The sequence below is a fragment of the Sceloporus occidentalis genome, unplaced genomic scaffold, assembly GCF_023333645.1.
Source record: "Sceloporus occidentalis isolate IW3139 unplaced genomic scaffold, rSceOcc1.0.p SCAF_56, whole genome shotgun sequence".
NCBI lineage: Eukaryota > Metazoa > Chordata > Lepidosauria > Squamata > Phrynosomatidae > Sceloporus > Sceloporus occidentalis.
Window position 1 is genome coordinate 2061028 of NW_028317036.1, and position 20183 is coordinate 2081210.

Consider the following 20183-nt stretch of genomic DNA (forward strand, 5'->3'; position numbering starts at 1 on the left):
AAATGATATTGATGAAATATGAAAAAGTATTTGGTGATGAACAAGCACTTGTGAAACACCTAGTCCAACTTAAATTTTGTACATAGAAACAGTTGAATTATTCCCAATACAATACACAATAGGTACTGTAAATTTAAGCTATGCTTGGGTGACTATATGGTCTCATTGAGTGCTATTGAGTACAAGTCAGGATATTTCACTTGGATGTGAACTTACTATGGTTGCATGTAAACAAACACTTTTACTTCCAGTGAAATATATGGGAGAGATTTTACACGTAAACACTATATTATGCAATATTAATAAGCTTTAACAATTAAACTTGTGAGGCTTGTAATAAGTTAAATCAAATGATTATAGTACAACCAGTACAGTAAGTTTGGCTACATGAGGAATGGAATGTATACTAGTTGAGACAAATCATTCCAGAATGACTAGGGTATTCTAACTTTTTTAATTCAATGGTTATTCCACATAATGTCCCTTGTACCACTGATCACAGAATTGGGGATGCATGGAGATATACCTGGTATCTATACTGCTCAGGTTGATTCATTTTACCTCACTTGGTTCATAGAGGGTCCTTCAAATCCCTATTTATCTTTTTGCAACATCGTTTTGTTATTTGTTCTTTTGTTCACTTTTTTCACACATTTGCAACTCACAAGTTATGGAATCATGTTTTCCTTTAGTTGATTGTGCTGTATGTCTCTTTAGAGTGATTTTTTGTTAATGAAAATTGTATTTTTATAACCTCCACCCCTAAATGGGCACAGGAGAGGTGAGTCACTTAATAAGCTCTGTGCTTCCAGAAGGTTTTTAAGTATGAATTAAACCCTACAAGATGGGGGAGAGGTTATAGGTTTAATGCATCCCTGGGCCACCACACATAGGGAGAGGAGAGTAATTCTTGGTTTATAGGGTTTACCGGGGACCTCTATTTTGTTTTTAATTTGTAATATATTTATTTAAATATTTAATACTATAAGTAATTTTATCTTTTATAGCTAATCCATTGTCTTTTTGTGAAATAATAATTGATGACTATACTACCAAAATTGCATGTATTATATGTATGAATGAAACTGAATGTATGCATTAGATTAACCAAGTGACTAGAAGATGTGTGCACATGAAAATCAATACCACAACCCAAGCAGAATCCAAGGTGCGAAAGTCTAGTATTTTTATTTAATCACAATGTATAGATAAAATTGACTACCCAAAGTTGAGCCTGCAATCCACATCCATGCGGATGAAAGGTCCACTTTAAGAATTTAAAGTCAATACTTTCAGAATTACAACTACAGAAGGCCAATACACTCCACTTAAAATGATTGAAGGTGTCAAGTGAATTCCTGGATAAGATCCATGTACGTTAGCATTTCTTGAATGATTTGACAGCAGATACTTGCCCTGAATGTCAGCAGAAACATATTAATCTAGTCATATCGAAATACAACTAGTGGAGAGCATGAACATAGAGTACTGTTCCAGAATGCTCGGTATGGAAAAATACAACCATAGAATACAGGATATCAAAAACCAAAACATTTTAAAAATTAAGATCTCTATGCCATCAAACTGATATAATCAGTCTTCATACTTCATAACTTCATACCTGTCTTCAACAACTGAAGTATAAATGTCACATTTTGTATATTTTTGTTTATTATCTATCATATGTTACAGAGAAAGTTCCCTCAAATCAATTAATGCTGGGATAATTGTTATCACTGATATCTAACATAAATAATAGCCACCATGGGAATTGTCTGTCAAGCTGGATGGGCTTAAAGTAAGGTCCAATCAGAGAGCACATGCTCTCTGCAAGCCTGTTCCTACCCTCGTCAATCTTACCTACTTCTCCATTTTCCATCCCCTCTGATCTACCCCTTAACATCCACCTCTGATCCGACTCGCCCTTCCAGCTCCCCTCTGTTCTGATCAGGGCCAAAGGTGGTTACGTAACACGATACTGATGGTATTAGGATGGCATGAGAGTGTGAGCTGCTGTGAAGACAGATGGTAAGAGATATGAAGTGAGGAGAGGAAGGTTAAGGAGAGGGTAGGTAAAGAAGTTATAGGTGAGTTGAGACAAGGGAGGGATAAAGGAGAGAGGAAAGAGGAAGAGAGAGAAGGAAGGGAGAAAGTAAGATAAGGGAGACTGAGTTTGGGAAACAGCGGAAAGGTGAGTATAGGGAGATATGGGAAGAGAATGGGAAGCAAGAGAGAAATAGTTTTTTAGATTCACTAGTTCACATACAGTACTTTAATCATATACATATACATCAGTAACCAATTCACTGTAGTTTTATAGTAAATAATATACAAATTTATAATAATACTAACAAAGATGAATATGTAATACACAGAAACACATGCACATATATCTTAAGTTCACAAGCAGGGCACTCAGGACCCCACCAGTCCCATAAGGCTCAAAGGCAAGCTCATGGGCAGGATCATCAACTCCTGTTTCTGTATATGTGCTTAACAAATAAAAGGGTAATAATAATCATAATATAGATGGGGATAATGAAACAGTGGAAGCTGGGTCTGTTGATTTTGCTTTTTTAAAATGTTTTGGCTAAAGGGGTGTTAAAAAGAAGTTGGATGGTCTTGTAAGTGTTAACGTAGCCAGAAATTGTGTTATTTAATCGTTTACTAATTTACATTTACTAATATTCTGAGTGTGCTGTCTTTTTAACTTACCAGTGTTGCCAGTACAATATGTGAGAATTTATGTATGGATTTTATTCATCATTTGTCTTCCTAGTATCTATATCTAGAATATCTATCAGCAGTAGCTCACATCTGTAGTAATGATAATAATAATTGAGATTACTTAGTTTTATGGTCTACTAGTGATTTAGGGTGGGGAAGGAAAGGCAAATTTGGGAAAAAGGATGACCAGGAACTGATGGCATTCAGAGCACCCAGCTAGGAAGACATACCATAATAAATATTACATTGATGCAGATGTCAAATAAGCTCGTAAACAAAAAAATCTTGCCAAATAGAATTGCCTCATGTTTTAGAATTAAATTCCAATGATTAAACGAAAAGATATGGTAACAGATGCCTTCCTGGCTTCTTACAGTTATTAGGAATAAGGATGTGTTGTGTGTAAACTTTAACAGGGTCGACCTTAATGTATTGTTTTTTTCCTTCAGTTTCTACCATTGGAATAAACACAAAGGATGTGTTTATCCCAATTTTAGATGGTTTTCTGAAGCAGCAGACCATCCAATAGGCTTCTCAATAAGTCTTAAGCATCCTGTGTTCGTATCTCTAGTGATCGTGGACATCTCAAGTTAGGAGGGCCTTGTTAATAGTGCTGTTAAACTTTGGTAAATGGGTAGTTGGTACAATACCATAATAAATTAACGTGAACTATTTTGGCAACATAAAAAACTACTCACTGTGAAGAATTTCTATTGTACAGTTGCACCACATATCTCATTGGCATTAGTGACAGCTCAATGGGTACTTCATTGTTAATTTCCAACCATGCATTAATGAAACTATTGGCATGAAATAAACAGAAGTCTATTCTTCATTTATCTTAGAACTCCATGATGTATCCGCAGAGTCAGAAGCAAAGACATAACCCATACCGATATGCATACATAAGGCAAAATAAAGCAAAAAGGCTGATAGAAGCACTTAAACCATAATAAACATCTGCATCTGGATCACTCCTGCCTATTAATTAATATGGGATTATAAAAAGGAAATGAAGGGTTAAAACATGCCCTCATGTATAAATATAATTACCAAATATCATTTTATGATTTTATGTTAAGAAGTTTAGATTTAGAGACGTCCATGCATATAGTCTATCATAATCTATGTCAACACAACAAGGTGGATGGCACATAGGCTCAGAATTATGCTCAGAAACATTAAGGAATATTTGGACCAAGATAGATGATAGTGTGAGGAGACAATGGAGTAGGAATCCTTGGATGCTTCAAGGAATAGACAAGGAAATAAACCATGCAAGGCAAGTAAATAAATACAATCATTTTGCCTGTGCTTAGTAGTGTGTCAGCACTAAGATTTCATCTCAGGCAGCACAGCTTTACAGCAAGGTGCAATAGAAAACTATAGATAGAAATGATTTTATTTGGATTAATTGAGATTAATTGAGATTTTTGAAATGTGGTATTTTACATAGCTTTGACAGATGCCTTTGGGGAAGAAAGGCTCCTGGCTATCATCCAAAGTTATTTTAAAAAGCAAGTGTATTTCATTGACAAAGAATAAACAATATCTCATCTTGATAATACAACTATATCAGTCCTTTTGTTTTTCCAAAAATATCTCTAAAATTTTGTATTAGAGGGTGGCATGATTTGACTTCATGAAATTGTGTATTACATCAATCCTTTCTTCCACCATGATTTCATTGACAGGAAAATTGATCCCCTGTCACCATATGATTGAACAACCCCTTTTAATAATTGCTACTTATTGTACTTGTCTGCATCTCCTTGCTTTATAACTGTGGAGAACCAATGTCCAAAAGTCAACTTTTAGTTGTCAAGAAAACATTAACATCTGCTTTTGTCATGCAGTTTACAGTTGCAAATCAGAAAAGTTATGCCACTGGTTCATTCGCCACCTTAATTGTCAAGGGTAATCATGTCATGTGAAACCCTCTCTGACTTTAGAGCCAGACATCCATGATGGCATCTGGCAAGCAGGTACATCATAGCTCCATTGTTGTTGGTGATGCACTTATTTACAAAAGTGTTAAATTCAGCTATGTGGAACATACTAAAGAGCAAAATAAATATTTGGTCTAGGAACAGCACAATATATTTACATATACATTATAGTTATATAAATAAACTACACATTCTTGGCATGGTGTCCCCACCAAGGACTGGGACACAGTGGATGAGACAGGTGGTGCTTTTAACAGATAATCCAAGAAGTTAATTAGCTTGAAACCTTTCACAAGCTAATGGTCCTGGCTTATCTTCAGCGACCCTTATGTATTTCTTAATCGTTATATATAGCAACTGCCAGCATTTATTTGTTACAAAAATCAGTTTTACACATCTCTTTTACATAACATAAAAGAGATGTATAAATCTGATTTTTAGAGCAAACATACCATGGTTATAGCAGTTGGGACAGATGCAAAATGTATCCATCATTACTGTATTTGGCATGCAATACCATGTAAACTCAAACATCCAGTCCTAATGTTTGTTCAAATTGCACTTATCTCCTTTTGTATTGAGTTGCGTATTTTATGAACACTAAAAGTAATATTATTAACATAAGTAGCACTTGATCTCAAATTCCCACATGAACCAAACCTTGCATAAAGCCTCTGCCCATTCCCAGCTTTGTGTGTTTTACACTTTTCCACCCCTGCTCTTGAAAAACCCAATCAGACAACTTGCAGTAATCTGACTCTTGTGTTCTTCTACTCTGTATGTTTGGAGCACCTCACTCTATCCTGAGAAGGAATGAGTGACAGACCTGAAACAAGCCTTAGAGGGTAAGTCCTGCTTCACAGAGGACACATTTTATAAATAATACTTAATAGGTGTGTGGCATTCCATAATAAATAAACACTGTTACATGTAGCACCTCCTGTATACAATAGATGACAATGTTGCAATGAAACCAAATAATGTTTTTAAAAAAAAAGTAATAATAGGAAAGTTACCTAAAAGTTACATTCTGTGTAGGACATTTTTATTATTTAACATTTTTATATAAATGTTTTTTGTACCACTTAGGCAGAGAGAGCCTGTTCACCTGCACTTACTATATCTATGGGGGGGGGGTATAATTCACCTGCTGGTATATTATACACTCCTTAGGCATTATATTGGGAGCAAGATCTAGCTGTGCATTGTAAACTAACTGCTGCAGGACTGATTCATTAAGGAATTAATGAAATGCTTTGATGAACAAACCTTTTAAAAATCAGCATGACTCGGATAATAACTCCAACATTTGATGAACACACTATTTTGTTTAGGTCACATTATATGCAGTAATGAGGCAATCAGTAGCAGAATATGAAATGTTTGATAAATGTGTATTTGACACTGAGAGATGATTAATCACAGGTTTGCCACATGTAAATTTTTATTGTCAGGTGTCACTTGTTTAATGAAAAGAAGAGAGAGGAGAAGAAAGGAGACAGGGGTGGTTAGGGATGACTCTAATAATTGTCTGGGGCATTTAAAAGCTACCATGCCAGCCCTTATCGCTTATTCTCTAGGCTTCCCTATCTAGAAAATGTGTGTTTTTTCTGTCCTTTATAATGCTGAAGCCTTAAGACTCCTATCTTGGGGGTGTTATATGAAAATGTAAGATTCAGTTGATAATACAGGATATTTAGAAAATGTATACTTGTAACATAACAATATAAACTGGTATTATCAAGCTTTATACATAGGTCGGTCGTAGATACAGCACCATCACTAGCAAATTGTGCTAAATATTTATTTGTGTTTGTATAGTACTGGTCTGTTGGATCTTGGTGTATGCTTAATAATGTCTCTACACAAAAACATGCGCTAGTCTGCAAGTTCAATTTTCTAATTTTCTAATACTAATGATTTTGTATTTTCTACTGCAATTTCTTGGAAATACCAAACTAGCAAAGACAGAGTTGTAAATTACTTGTGTAACGAAATAATTCCTTATCTCATCAGTGTCAGTGGGTGAGAGTAACCCAGCCAGTTGGCAGATGTTTCACAGTATTCTAGTGAAACATACTTTATTATCCTAAAGAGTTTTATTTTTACGAACACAAGATATTTTCGAGTGTATATCCACTATATGTTAGAGTATCAATTGCAGGGCTGCATTAACAATGGAGCACATGGAGCAATTGCTCCAGGGCCCCAGAATTCTGTCAGACCCATTTTTAATTGTATGCATCCTGCTGGTCTTATGACCATTATTGAGTTGAATATAAGGGGCAACCTCCATCATCCAGCCCATGGGCCAACTTACATGGCATCACTGCTTAAGTTAGTAGGAAATTGCTAATAAGACAAAGAGGAAAATCATACTGACAGTGGCCCAAATTTTTCAAAGCCAGGACAGACTGGAAAGAATGGTGCTTCCCATGCAGGTCTAGAATTTATGATCCCAGCTTTTTGTTTTTGCAAATTACTTACCTAACAAAATTATTATTACTTAACTCTATTGCCAGAAATTTTTTTTATATAGTAGAGAAATAGTTTATGACACGATAAAGTCATAGCATACTACAGATGACGTAATTGCATTTATTAATCCTATTCTAATTATGTGGACCTTTTAATCAATACAAATTTTCTTGATATCCCCTAAAAAATGTGACATAATTGTATCCTCCTGTAATTGCCTTAGGAGTTAATTTAACTCCTTGCTTCTATAAACACTCCAGTATTACTGTTTAATCTTTTCACACCTGCAGATGTTCCCGTTACGCTGCACACCTTTTGCTAGTTTACATTTGGGAAGCTGACAATATGTTACAGGTGACTTTAAGGTCAAAATAATTGAGATTACTTAATTTCAGATAAGAAGGTTTATTTTTTATGTAGACTTTACACATTTGAGGTATGCAACCTTTCCCTCTTTAACTGGTCTAGTAATACAACAGGTTAAACCAATTTTGCTGTAGGATAAAGAAAGCACAAATGAATGAGTAACAAATTATTTTTTTATTAAAACAGGAAATCATTGTTAATAAGACATTATTCCAGCTGTCACTGGTCACTTTTATAATTTGTTTCATTTGTTTAGCTTTCTATAAATAACTCGTTTCATTAGTATCCAGCTGCGGTGTTGTAAATACACTAATTATTATATTTTGTATGCATGTCTGCAGCTCTTTGAAATGTTTCCTTTCTTAAGTCAAAAGTGCCCTCTAATGGCACTTACATGATAGTTCAACTTATTCTACATACAATTAATTCCTACCTCCGTTTCTGTTTTTCATAGCAAACATATTATGTAAAATGAAAGGCTATAAGTTCATGGTGTATTTTTGCAGAACATAAACCTAAATAATACTCAGTGCTTGATTGCAGAGCCTTCACCATTTCAGTGCTATTATTAAGAAGCAGGAACGGGTTATGCTACATGGCCCTGCTGCATTTCTGCTTTCCCTGGGCAATAAAAAAAAAAGTTGCTCCCACAGTGTGCGAGCAACACATAAGCTGTGAAAGTGTGCAAGCGTCACAGAGAAATCTGCAGTTGAGGCAAGGGGTGCGGGAGGGTGTGAATTAATGAGTATGTGGATGAGTGAATGAATATGTGTGAATGAGTGTGTATTTATTTATGTATATGTGTGTGTGATAGAATGGATGTGTAAGTAGAGGGGCAAACAGGGCACAGGCAGGCTGTTTGGGGCAAATAAGGCACAGGGAGGCTGTTTGGGGCAAAAATGGCACAGGGAAGCTGTTTAGGGGCAAAAATGGCACAGGGAGGCTGTTTAGGGGCAGACATGGCATCGGGAAGCTGTTTTGGTGCAAAGATGGCACAAACAAGCTGTTTAGGGTAAACATGGCACAGACAAACTGGGGACAAATGTAGCAGAGACATGCTGTGCTATGTGTGCATTCTGGGTTCCAGGGCAAGTACTACGTGTGCAATAAGGCTGCCAGGGCTGGCCTTTGGGGGGTGTGACCTGTGAGCGATGTCTGCAATTTAGGGTTTTCTATGCATTATTTAATCTTAACCTTCAGTGCTAAGTTTACTTCTGATTTTTCAGTTGCTCTATACATGCAATGGTGTGTTTCCGTGTGTTATTTATTAATACCTGTAAATAGAGGGTTTATATGTCTTATTCACTTAATCTTATATCTGTAATGCTTGTTTTGCCATGTGGTGTCTATTTGATCTGTACCTGAACTACATGAGGGAGGAAAAGAGAGGACAAAGGGACTCTTGGGGTGATGATGGGGGGCACCACAGGGGTGTGGCTAGCACAGGGTACCTAATGTCACCCCTGATCGCACGTTTTCAGGTCATTCGCTATACCATTCATTTTCAATATGATCGGCATAGTATTGTGCTCCTCCCCTGCATGTGTGGCATGAGGACATCTCATCCGAACTCACACTCGGATCAGAAGGAGGGAAGGCCACGTTGACTCTGACAGTCTCCTCCTAATCTGTAGAGTCAGTGTGGCAAGTACTTTTTTGTGGGTTTTTTTGGTGAGGAGTGGAAGGTGTGATTGCATGACAGGAATGTCAAATGCTTGTCCAGGGCCCAATCAATATTATGGAAAAAAGATTTTCAGAAAAATAAAATCAAGAACATATCATCAAAGATGGGGCCTAAGTGATTTCACTGTAGTTACATTTATATATATATATAAATATAAATATATATATATAATGTCCCCTAATTATTTATATTTACTTGTCCTGATTTCATGACAGAAAAGTATTCATCTTACAAGACAATTAAAATGTTTACATTAATAGCAAGAACTTCAATTAAATACCTTTTAAGTCATATATTTCTGTGGTAAAGCCTATTAAAACTCTTTTTGTAACCATATTTAGGAGAAAAAAATTAACTGATAAAAACATTGTAAAATGGTTTAAAATTCAACCCTTTCAATGCTGCTTATTAAGATAAATACAAATTTCCTCTACACTACATACATACATTTTACTTATTAGTATAATTATACCATCATTTATCATTTTAAAATACTTTGTAATAATGAGATTCACCAATGGTACATTATATTATCCTAGACTTCAACACATTTTGGTTATAGTAAGATTAAACTAATTAGGATCTCTATACATCTTTATGGCTCGTTTACCTAAATTACTAAATGTTACATTACTTGCTATACCTATATAGTTTAAAAATTACGCGGTAATAACTTTTACATTTATATGATCTGTGCCTAAAACAATCTTTTCTCTTTTAGTAAGTGTGGACCTCTTTGCAAGTGCGATTCAGTTATGGTGGCATGCAAAGGAGTTTGGACACAACCTTTCTGGAAGGCAGTGTCAGGAGAATTTTTGGCCACCCTAATACTTGTACTGCTCAGCTGTGGCTCAACTATCAACTGGAGTACAAATGAAAATCCCCAACCATTAGACTTGGTCCTTATAGCTCTATGCTTTGGACTTAGCATTGCAACCCTAGTGCAGTGCTTCGGACATATAAGTGGAGCCCACATTAACCCAGCAGTAACTGTTGCCATGCTTTGCATGAGGAAGATCAGCCTTTCAAAGTCAGCATTTTATATTGTTGCTCAGTGTTTGGGTGCCATAGCTGGAGCAGGGATACTCTACTTGGTCACACCATCAGATGTAACAGGCATGCTGGGAGTTACAAAGGTAATTTACTAACCATACATGAGGCCTGTTGGCCCAACCTGAAATTGGAAGAACCCTTAACAGTTGTAAATATAGCTTTAGATTTTCTCTTTTTAAAGTTAACAATTCATGTTAACATTGTACAGAGTAAATTATTGATGATGTCATAGTTTTTGTTTTTTTCTTGGGGGCAGATATTGTAAAGTAACTGTGTCTTTCTGATGTCTAATGGACATATCTGTAAATTTTGCAAGTTTTTTATTTCACATCTTACTCACCAGCACATTATAAAGTATAACTGAGTAACTGATCACTTCTGTGGTGTTAAACTACAGGGTAGCATGATGGCTGATTTATTTACCTTTTTGTTATCTGTATTTGTTCATGAATGTGTGCTTCTGTGCGTGAAAAGAGAAAAGTGGACAAGCTAAGTGTTTCGAGTAAGTTTGCATCTGTGTGAAAATTAACCTTCATCCATATGTTGTGTTACCGTTACAGCATTAATCAGTAGTTACTTATTGCTAAATTAAGCAAATATCATTTGATTACCTACTTTTTTATCATTTATTGGTTACTTATTCTGTGCATTCTTATTACAAATGCTTTGTTAAACGCATAACAATTGTACATATAAGGACTATGGTGATGTATATAATAGTGTTTTTTCTTAACATATAAATGTCTTTGTCTTTATGTCCATAGGTGAATAAACAGCTTTCATCTGGTCATGGTCTCCTTGTGGAATTGATCATTACATTTCAATTGGTTTTTACCATTTGTGCCAGCTGTGATGCAAAGCGTAATGACATCACAGGATCGGTAGCATTAGCAATTGGATTTTCTGTGACCATAGGACACTTATTTGCTGTAAGTACAAGACAAATAAATACAGTGTATTAGACTGTATTTAATTGGATTGCTAACTGAGTTTATTTTTTATGGCAGTGTGACATATTAATGTCCTTAAAACATTGCCATGCTGGAAAATTGGCATTTAAGGATTTTAAGGTGTTCAAATTACTTCCGGGAAGAAATAATAGAATGTAGGGCAATGAAGTTTACCCACAAAATGGCAGTTAGCCAAAATGTGTAACATGAAATACACAGGCCCTCTGCATGCTTTATTCAGGGGTTTCATATGTCGTTCTTAATTTCTTACTTAGGATGTTCAAGATCTTCCCCTCAAGCAAACTTTTTATTTTATATTTATATATGTATATAGGTTACAGACACATAACCTAATAGGGCGTTATTTAAACTCAAGTTAATTTTATAACATACAATAAATATTGGTTTCAGTACAAGAGAGACAAAAAGTTTAAAAATAATCAAGACACTAATAATAAAATAATTATAATAATAATAATATTAATTAATAAATGTCCTAACGCCAACAATTTTTTTTTCCTCTGGGACTGGGAAAAATTTTGACACAGCGCTGTACCTTAGAAAGAGCACTACACAAAGTCAATAACCATTTAGTTACACTTACCTGAAAACAAATTAGTACAAAATACTTGGAATAGAAAAGCAACTTGATTTCTGTGGGCTTCCCCATGCATGTAAAAGAAAATCTTTGATTAAAATGTGTAATTGTCGCTGCCAGTACAGATCTCGTAAAAAGTTTGTGCAAAATAATAACTTATTCATTTATATTTGTTCTCCTTGTATCAGGAAGCTAAGTGGTAAATTACCAGCTAAAATAGTGGGCTAACACTTCAGCTTTCTCAGTGATGACTAGAGTATTCCAGGACTAAAATATCATAATTTACACCATGAAAAATAATTCACAAAAATGAATTTAAAAAAACAAACAAAACTTTAAAATGTTGTTGGGTAAATTTCAGTTCAACGCAATATTATGAAGGGTATGAAGCATACCTGGGACATTTCATACTAATTTCCCAGGACCCCTCGGTGAACATGGAAACACTAAAAGGTCCCTGTAACACACTTCTTGCGCCTGAAAACATACGGTATGGGCCCCTAGCAATATAAAATTGTTTACAGCCTTGTCGTTACTCTTTAACCCCTTGATGACAATTGCCGGTCCGGGCACGTCACGGAAATTCAAGTCGATAACGACAAATGACGTGTCAGGACCGGCACGTCTTTAAACGGGTGCAGAAAGCGATCTATTTTCGCTTTCTGCACCGAAACGGCGTTGCTGTAATGCCTCTACCTCGAGGCATTCAGCAACGCCATTATCGGCACAAAGGGGCCATCTCTGGCCCCTCCCCGGGGCGTCAACATCCGCCATACTTTGTATGGCGGCGGACGCCCGTTTTAAAAGCGTTTAGGAGGCGATCAACGATCGCCTCCTAAACTTAAATGGTGTCGCTAGAATGCCTCGATCAGGAGGCATCCAGCGACACCAAACACTTACCTGGGGATGGACTGTGACCGCTCCGCAGCTGCCGGTGATCTTCGCCATCAGCAACATGGCGGCGGCCCGGGAAAAAAAAACAATAAAGACTAAAAAGTTCGCTAGATGGTCTCCTGACCCTCTAGAGAACTCTGGCTCCACTTGCAGGTTGAATATAGGTACTGCATTCAACCATGCAAGTCAATGGAGCTCAGCTTTCTAATCACAGTGTGATTAGAAAAAATAAATTAAAAATAAAATAAAATTAATAATAATTAGAAAAAAAATAGTAAAAAAACAGTTAAATGTAAAAATAATTTCCCACTGATGTCACTATCAGGGGAACCTTCAAGTTGAAAAAAAATGTTAAAATTTTTTTTAAAAAAGGCAAAAAAATTAATATAGATATAAAAAATATATTTTTGTGAGCAAGTCCTAAAATTAGCATATTAGCTTAAAACAATTCTCGCATGGAAAGAGTTAAAATACTGGCATATTAAATGCCCATGGTGTGTCTACTTTTAAAAAATGTATGATTTGATGGGGTAAATTGAATTGGCCAGGTTCAACAAGGTCCCAATTAACACGGGGGGAAGGATGGCCACACATCTAATTTCCAATTAGAAAAATGCACACGTACCAAATGTGCCCCCCAAAAATGACAAACCCATGCTTGTGGGGTATCACTGTACTCAGGAGATGTTGCTGAACACATACTGGGGTGTCGTGTGACAGCGGCATATACCAGGAGCTGTAAATTCATACATAAAGTAGGTGTGTGTGGGAAAAATACACACACAAAAATACTACTGCAAACTTTGAAAAAATGCTGGTGGTAAAATGTGTGCATGCAAAGAGTTAAAATACCAGCATTTAAAATACCCTATGGTATCTAGTTTTCAAAAATATATGGTTTTGTTGGGCACACTGAAATGGCCCGGCTCAAAGATGTACCAAATAGGGCATGGGCAGTGGATTCCCAAATGCGCATGCCCCAAATGTGGCCCTTTTGCCCCCAAACAGCCAGGCAAAATCATTCATGTGAGGTATCGCTGTGCTCAGGAGATGTTGCTGAACACATATTAGGGTGTTTTATGATAGTGACATATACGAGAACCTTTTAATTCATACCTGAAGTAAAATGTGTGTGAAAAAACAAATGCAAACAAATGACTACCACAAAGTTTGACAAAGACTGGTGGTAGATATGGTGCATGGAAAGAGTTAAAATACTAGCATTTGAAATACCCTGGAGTGTCTAGTTTTCAAAAATATATGGCTTTATTGGGCACACTGAAATGGCCGGCTCAAAGATGTACCAAATAGGGCATGGGCAGTGGATCCCCAAATGCCAAAGTTCAACATTGAAAAATGTGCATGCCCCAAATGTGGCCCTTTTGCCCCCAAACAGCCAGGCAAAATCATTCATGTGAGGTATCGCTGTACTCAGGAGATGTTGCTAAACACATATTGGGGTGTTTTATGATAGTGACATATACCAGAACCTGTTTATTCATTCCGGAAGTAAAATGTATGTGAAAAAACAAATGCAAAAAAATTACTGCCATAAAGTTTGACAAAGGCTGATGGTAGAATAAGTGCTTGGAAAGGGTTAAAATACTAGCATTTGGAATACCCTGGGCTGTCTAGTTTTCAAAAATATATGATTTGATGGGGTAAATTGCATTGGCCGGGTTCAAAGATACCCGAAATGGCACATGGGGGGAAGAATTACCAGATTTGGAAAAAATGGCTTTGAAATAGCAAAACGCTACCTGTACTTATTGCTCCATAACATGCAGAAAAAAGCAAAAAACATTGGGTATTTCTAAACTCAGGACAAATAGTAGAATCTATTTAGCAGGTTGTTTTATTACCTTTTATAGATGAGTAAAAGATTTTTCAACTAAAAGTTATAAACAGTCATTTTTTTCTAAATTTTTCACCATATTTTATACTTTTTTTCATAGTAAATAATATGATACAATCAAAACAATGTCATCTAAAGAAAGCCCTTCTTGTCCTGAAAAAAACAATATCTAATGTGTGTGGGTTCAGTAAACGGGAAAGAAGAAAATTATAGCTAAACACGAGCAGCGCAGAAATGTTAAAACGGCCATTGTCACGAAGGGTACAAAAAGTAAAATCAGCCTTTGTCACGAAGGGGTTAAAACTTATATTACAGACATCTTAAAGGAAGCAGCGACTTAAACAGTTTAAGAAAGTTACAAGGCAGTACATCCCGCATGCAACACAACAGAAAACAACACAAGAGATGTTATACAAGTATAGAAGTAAAAAGAAAATATGACACATGTTGCATCTAGGCATATGAATTAGGATTTAAGACAATCTGGGATGTAACCGTTCTCCTCTTACTATGATTACTACTGAAAAGGTGTTATAAATAACTCTTCTACTGCATCTAAAATAGTATATTATTACTAAATTAACACGTGGAAAATTGCTAAATAACAATGAGAGTAAGTGAAGCATACTGTGATATTTTGACAACTTTACTTAAACATACTACTACATCATTATGATTCCATTATATTTATAGAACGCCAGAAGATTCTGTAGCACTATTACAATTAGGGAAAATACTAAATTATTAATAACACTAAAACTGACAATAACATTAGTGCGCATAACATATAGTAAAGCTGTACAAAAGCTGCTGGGACTACTCGATGTACTGTGATGAAAACCAGGGTTATGAGATTTTCTCAAAATAATGGAAAATAAATAATTGTTCAGACACCAGTACATGTAATAATGACAAGAAAAAAAAATGGCTAAACAAATGTATGGTAAATATGTGAGTCGTTCCAACAGCAAAGTTTAATTGCGGGTTTTAAACACGACAAAATAAATAACTAAAGTTTCTCCGTTTTTAATCTGAAGTTTCATTGCTCATCTAATAGCACTGGTTACTAATATGCTTTATACTTTTTAATTTCATATTACAGATCAATTACACAGGAGCCAGCATGAACCCAGCTAGATCATTTGGACCTGCTGTTATTATGAACATATGGGAAAGCCATTGGGTAAATCAAAATCTAATATTCCCATCCCTCTCTATTTCTCCATTTGAAAACAAACACATCCTCCTCATCCGTTCCTGACCTTCAGTTGATAGACCTTATATACATCTTTGAAAAATACTACTTTGTCACAGAAATATATTGATAAACATTATATTGCATGTAAACCAAACACTTTTAAATACATTTATTCTCCAAAAATATGCGTAATCGCACATTCTTTTTCCTGCGACATTTCTTTAATAATTAAAAATCATTCAGAGGTCAATTGATGAAATATAATAGGACATATTAAGCTAGAGAGTGAGGAGAGTGAAAAAAAAAGAGAATACATTGCTTAACATATAAACATTAAACAAATAATATATGCTGCAGTAAAACAATTTAAACTGTCAGATTGTCTTGTGATGTTGATACGTTTTAATTAATTCCAATCTCTGTTCCCTCAAATTTTCAAAAGCAGAATGAAATAAAAAATAAAACAATTTAAAACATTGGGAGATTTAAAACGATTACTCACAATTGCATTCTTAAGGTTACAAGATACATAATAAAGGATTTAAAATACAAAGATTCATATGTTAAGCTCATTAGAGGTCAGAATGCTTTAATCTTTTGAGTGGTAGGCAATACTGCAAATGGGACTGATTAGTTTTGGTTAATGCATTTTCTTTATGTTCCACTATATTATTGTTTGCTATTTAAATATTAATAATTGAATACAGTATGAATATGTTTAGTAGAGTAATTATTGTATTAATTTACCATGAGAATTTATGGGTCAGGAAAAAAGTTAGACTTTAATAGTTCTCAAATGTTACATTTAAAACATTTGGCACTTTGGACACTAGGTGGCAATGTTAAAAAGAGGGACCCATTAGATTTTACAATGTGAAAAATGCATGTAGAATATCATATACAGTAATGTATAATAAATCAGTGGTTATTTGTAAAATATGATAAAGTGTGCAATTTGGAGACAGACATTGATACTCAGATTACAGATTTATATAACATATTGTAGAGGGACATGCAGATATTTGAAAAATGCGGTAAATTGTTAAATCTTACAAGGAGAATCCCCCAAAGAAACAAACACAAAGCAAAACGATACAAATTTTCACTGGTTCTTTCACTCACTCACTCACTCACGCTCTCTCAAACTCTCATCCACTCTCTCTCAAGCTTTGATTGTTTTGCAGGACTACTTTAACATTGTTATAAACATTCAGAACAGTGCAAATGGAGCAAGTAAAGTCCAAAATACCACAACAATATTAGCCTCTAGCTCTGCAAGGGAAAAAAAAATATTGGAACAAAAGGAGATAATGTTTTTTCCATGCTACACTCACAAATTATTGTTAATTTAAAATTTTCTTAATTGCAAAATTTTAATTGTAACAGTGCTGTGTAATTTGTTTGCTCTGTATAAATACATGTTAAAAATCATACTTTGTCCCCATCTGAATCCCCAGTTAAATGTATTCTGTTGAAGAAAGGCGTTATTCCCACTTTGAACCTTTCCTTTACAATGCAACCTATCATGCCACCATTTTCTATATCTAGAAAATGCTGTTGATGTATATATAACAGAATTATTATTATTATTATGCTTTATTTATAAAGCGCCGACAGATTCTGCAGCGCTGTACAAAGAAGAAACTAATACAGATAACGACAAGTGCAATACAGCAATTGACATACAAATACGAGAGGAATGAAGGCCACTGTTCCCACAGGAACTTATAATCTAGGTGTTCTGTTAAAGCATTTCTATAACAAGCACAATGGTATATTGCCTAAACAGAATTAAAGACATTTTACAATCCAAACAGAAATAAATAGGATGGAGTATGTTCCCTAAAGAAACAAAGCTTTGACTAAGCTATTGGGTAGTTAATTACCAGAACAAAATCAGGGCACTCTAGGCTATATATATACATACATAGTGGTATTTGTCATTTGTTGTCCATTACTCTAACAAATAGTAGTAAACAAGGCAAATTGTGCCATCTGGCAAATTCACATGAGTAAGACACCACCATAATTCCAAACTCTGTCTTCATCACACCATATGGTGCTCCAAGGAACACCTTCACATACATGATTTTGTCATCGCTTTTCTAACATCAACAAACCAATCAATTGATATGGACATTTGTCTCCCATCCTCATTTTCTACACAGTATCCCAAGAAATTAGAGTAAAATGCAAGTAAAGATATTTGGTACAAATATATTTTTTTAATTACTTATATATACTTTAATATACTTTTGTACAATGAGTTAAATTTGTCACACGTGTTATTTTTTTCCAGGTATATTGGGTTGGACCAGTGGTGGGTGCAGTCATCGCAGGAACCCTTTACGAATATGTTTACTGTACCGATCCTGAACTTAAGAATCGTATAAAGGACGTTTTAAATAAAGCCACCCAACAATCCAAAGGGAAGTATAGTGAGGTGGAGGAGAGCAAAAGCCAGGTGGAATCAGACGATCTATTGCTAAAACCAGGAATTGTTCATGTCTTTGATGAAAAAAAAGGAATAGACCCTTCTGAGGAAGTCCTTTCTTCTGTATGACTAGCACCTAGTGCTGAAACTATAGAACAACCTTCTATAATGTCTCCAATAACTTTTTCTTCAATTAAAGAGACAGAAATAATATAACGTCATTTATGTATAACATAGATCCAGCTTTTCATGTAAAATACAGTACAGTCTAGAATAAGCTCAGTAAAGATGTGTTTTCTATACCAGTGTACCAGTATACATGTCTGTTTAATTAACAAAGATCTTAAAGACTCTGACAGCGCTCATCTAAAGGATACATGTTAACTGAAAATGAAAAGTTTAAACTATTGTCCTAGATAGAACAAATTCATTCTTCTGTTTCTTTAGATAGTGCTCTTGTGGCAAGTTTAAGGTAAATAAGAGTGATCTATAACATAACAACAAGTCAATATTCAGCCTAAAATGTGTCAGTTTAGCATTTAGATTGACAGTACACATTAGTCTAGAATACCCATTGGCACATTGAAACAAATAGTTCTTCCTCTGGCACATACTTGACTGTTGTCAGCACTGATTAAGATATGCACTCTCTAATCACTCTTCCAACAGTTAATAACAAGAAGAAATGTTAAATAGATAAAAATTAAAAGTTAGAAAGTCTTAACACTTGAAAACAGATACAATTCCCAAGCTGTATACTGAAAGAAGAGTATGCACAATATTAAAGCGTGATTGTTTCTTTTCAACTTTTCAAGTAAACTTAAAAAAGAAACACATTTTGAAGGACTGGCAGTTTTAAAAACATTAATGGCTTGAGGATGTAGAAAAAAATCTTTAAAAAACCATCTTTTCTTTGCCTCTTCATGTATCTTTCTGTATGCTAGATCCGATGACTGACTATAGCAATTCATCAAGACCACATGAAGTTGTCTGAGTCACATCCTTAAAATAGAAAAACAATAAATAATGAGTATGGTTCTGTTCTTTTAAGAAAAAGGAATTTAGAAAAAACTCATTGATTCCAGTGCACTCGACAAATCTTTTTATCCAGTGTATGCAATTAAAATTATTTTATTTTGAGGAATGCTTTTAAAATATCGCATATTAGCAATCAATAATTGCTTCTTTTTTATTATTTAATGTAATTATGTACAAATATTTGTTAGATTCTGCTTCCAGCATTATGATCATAAGTCATAAGAAATAAAAAAGTCTACATTTTTATTTTATTTTAAGGGACTAGGTTAGGAGTAGACAACAGAGAGATCATCTGATGTGGAATCAGCTAGTACAATACTTGACAATGCTAGCAACTCTACAGGGGATACATAAAAAATCTTTTTTTTCTTCTAGATTTGAATGCATCTGGGTTGTAACTTACACTTCTATAGTATAATTCTGTGAAATCTTATTTTTATTGTAAAATTGGTTACTTTTTTGTGGTTTAAAAAGAAAAAACTATCTCGCTACATGTACCTGCTGCTGGATTCCATTACATAACAACTAACTTTTTGTGACATTTATATATAATCTACTGTATATATAGTGTATAAACACACATGCATGCAATCTATGGGCTAAATTCTAAATATGGAGCCAACACCGAGGAAACCAATACATTTAAAAAAATTTACAAAATTTAAAAAAACTATTATCACCAACTTAAAAAAAAAAAAAAAAAGTATTCATATTGCTCTAACATACATAGATTAAATAAAGCCTGTGTTGATGTATTGTTTTTATTTTTTAATCATTACTTGAGTCATGTATTTACTTTTGCTCTGGGAGCCAAATTTCTTCCAACATATAAAAGTTTTAGTTGCTGGGGAGAACCCCACTGGCATTCAATATAAAACTCCATCAAATAATCATTTTGTGAATTCCCATTCAGAAATACCCTTGGGCCCTATTGGATTTTTAATACTTGGAAGACAACT

At 34.7% G+C, this 20183-nt stretch overlaps 1 protein-coding gene across 2 annotated transcripts; it reads left to right on the forward strand.

Annotated features, from left to right (window-relative positions):
* The first annotated feature begins 8242 nt into the window (after nt 1-8242).
* Nucleotides 8243-18315, forward strand: LOC149287807 (aquaporin-4-like). Of its 2 annotated transcripts, XM_089492402.1 has the most exons (5): nt 8243-8251; nt 9930-10340; nt 11022-11186; nt 15657-15737; nt 18052-18315. In XM_089492402.1, the coding sequence occupies exons 2-5, from the start codon at nt 9960-9962 to the stop codon at nt 18313-18315; spliced, it is 891 nt and encodes a 296-aa protein (XP_089348528.1). In that variant the 5' UTR covers nt 8243-8251; nt 9930-9959. The 2 variants fall into 2 exon arrangements, with proteins under 2 accessions (XP_089348528.1, XP_089348527.1); XM_089492401.1 differs by lacking the exon at nt 8243-8251 and having other exon boundaries at nt 9960-10340.
* Nucleotides 18316-20183: the final 1868 nt, after the last annotated feature.

Excerpts from the sequence above, each read along its gene's own strand:
- LOC149287807 (XM_089492402.1), top strand. The coding sequence starts at position 9,960 with ATGGTGGCATGCAAAGGAGTTTGGACACAACCTTTCTGGAAGGCAGTG. Across the intron at positions 11,187-15,656 it reads CCATAGGACACTTATTTGCT|ATCAATTACACAGGAGCCAG; the intron begins GTAAGTACAAGA and ends TTCATATTACAG. Across the intron at positions 15,738-18,051 it reads ACATATGGGAAAGCCATTGG|GTATATTGGGTTGGACCAGT; the intron begins GTAAATCAAAAT and ends ATTTTTTTCCAG.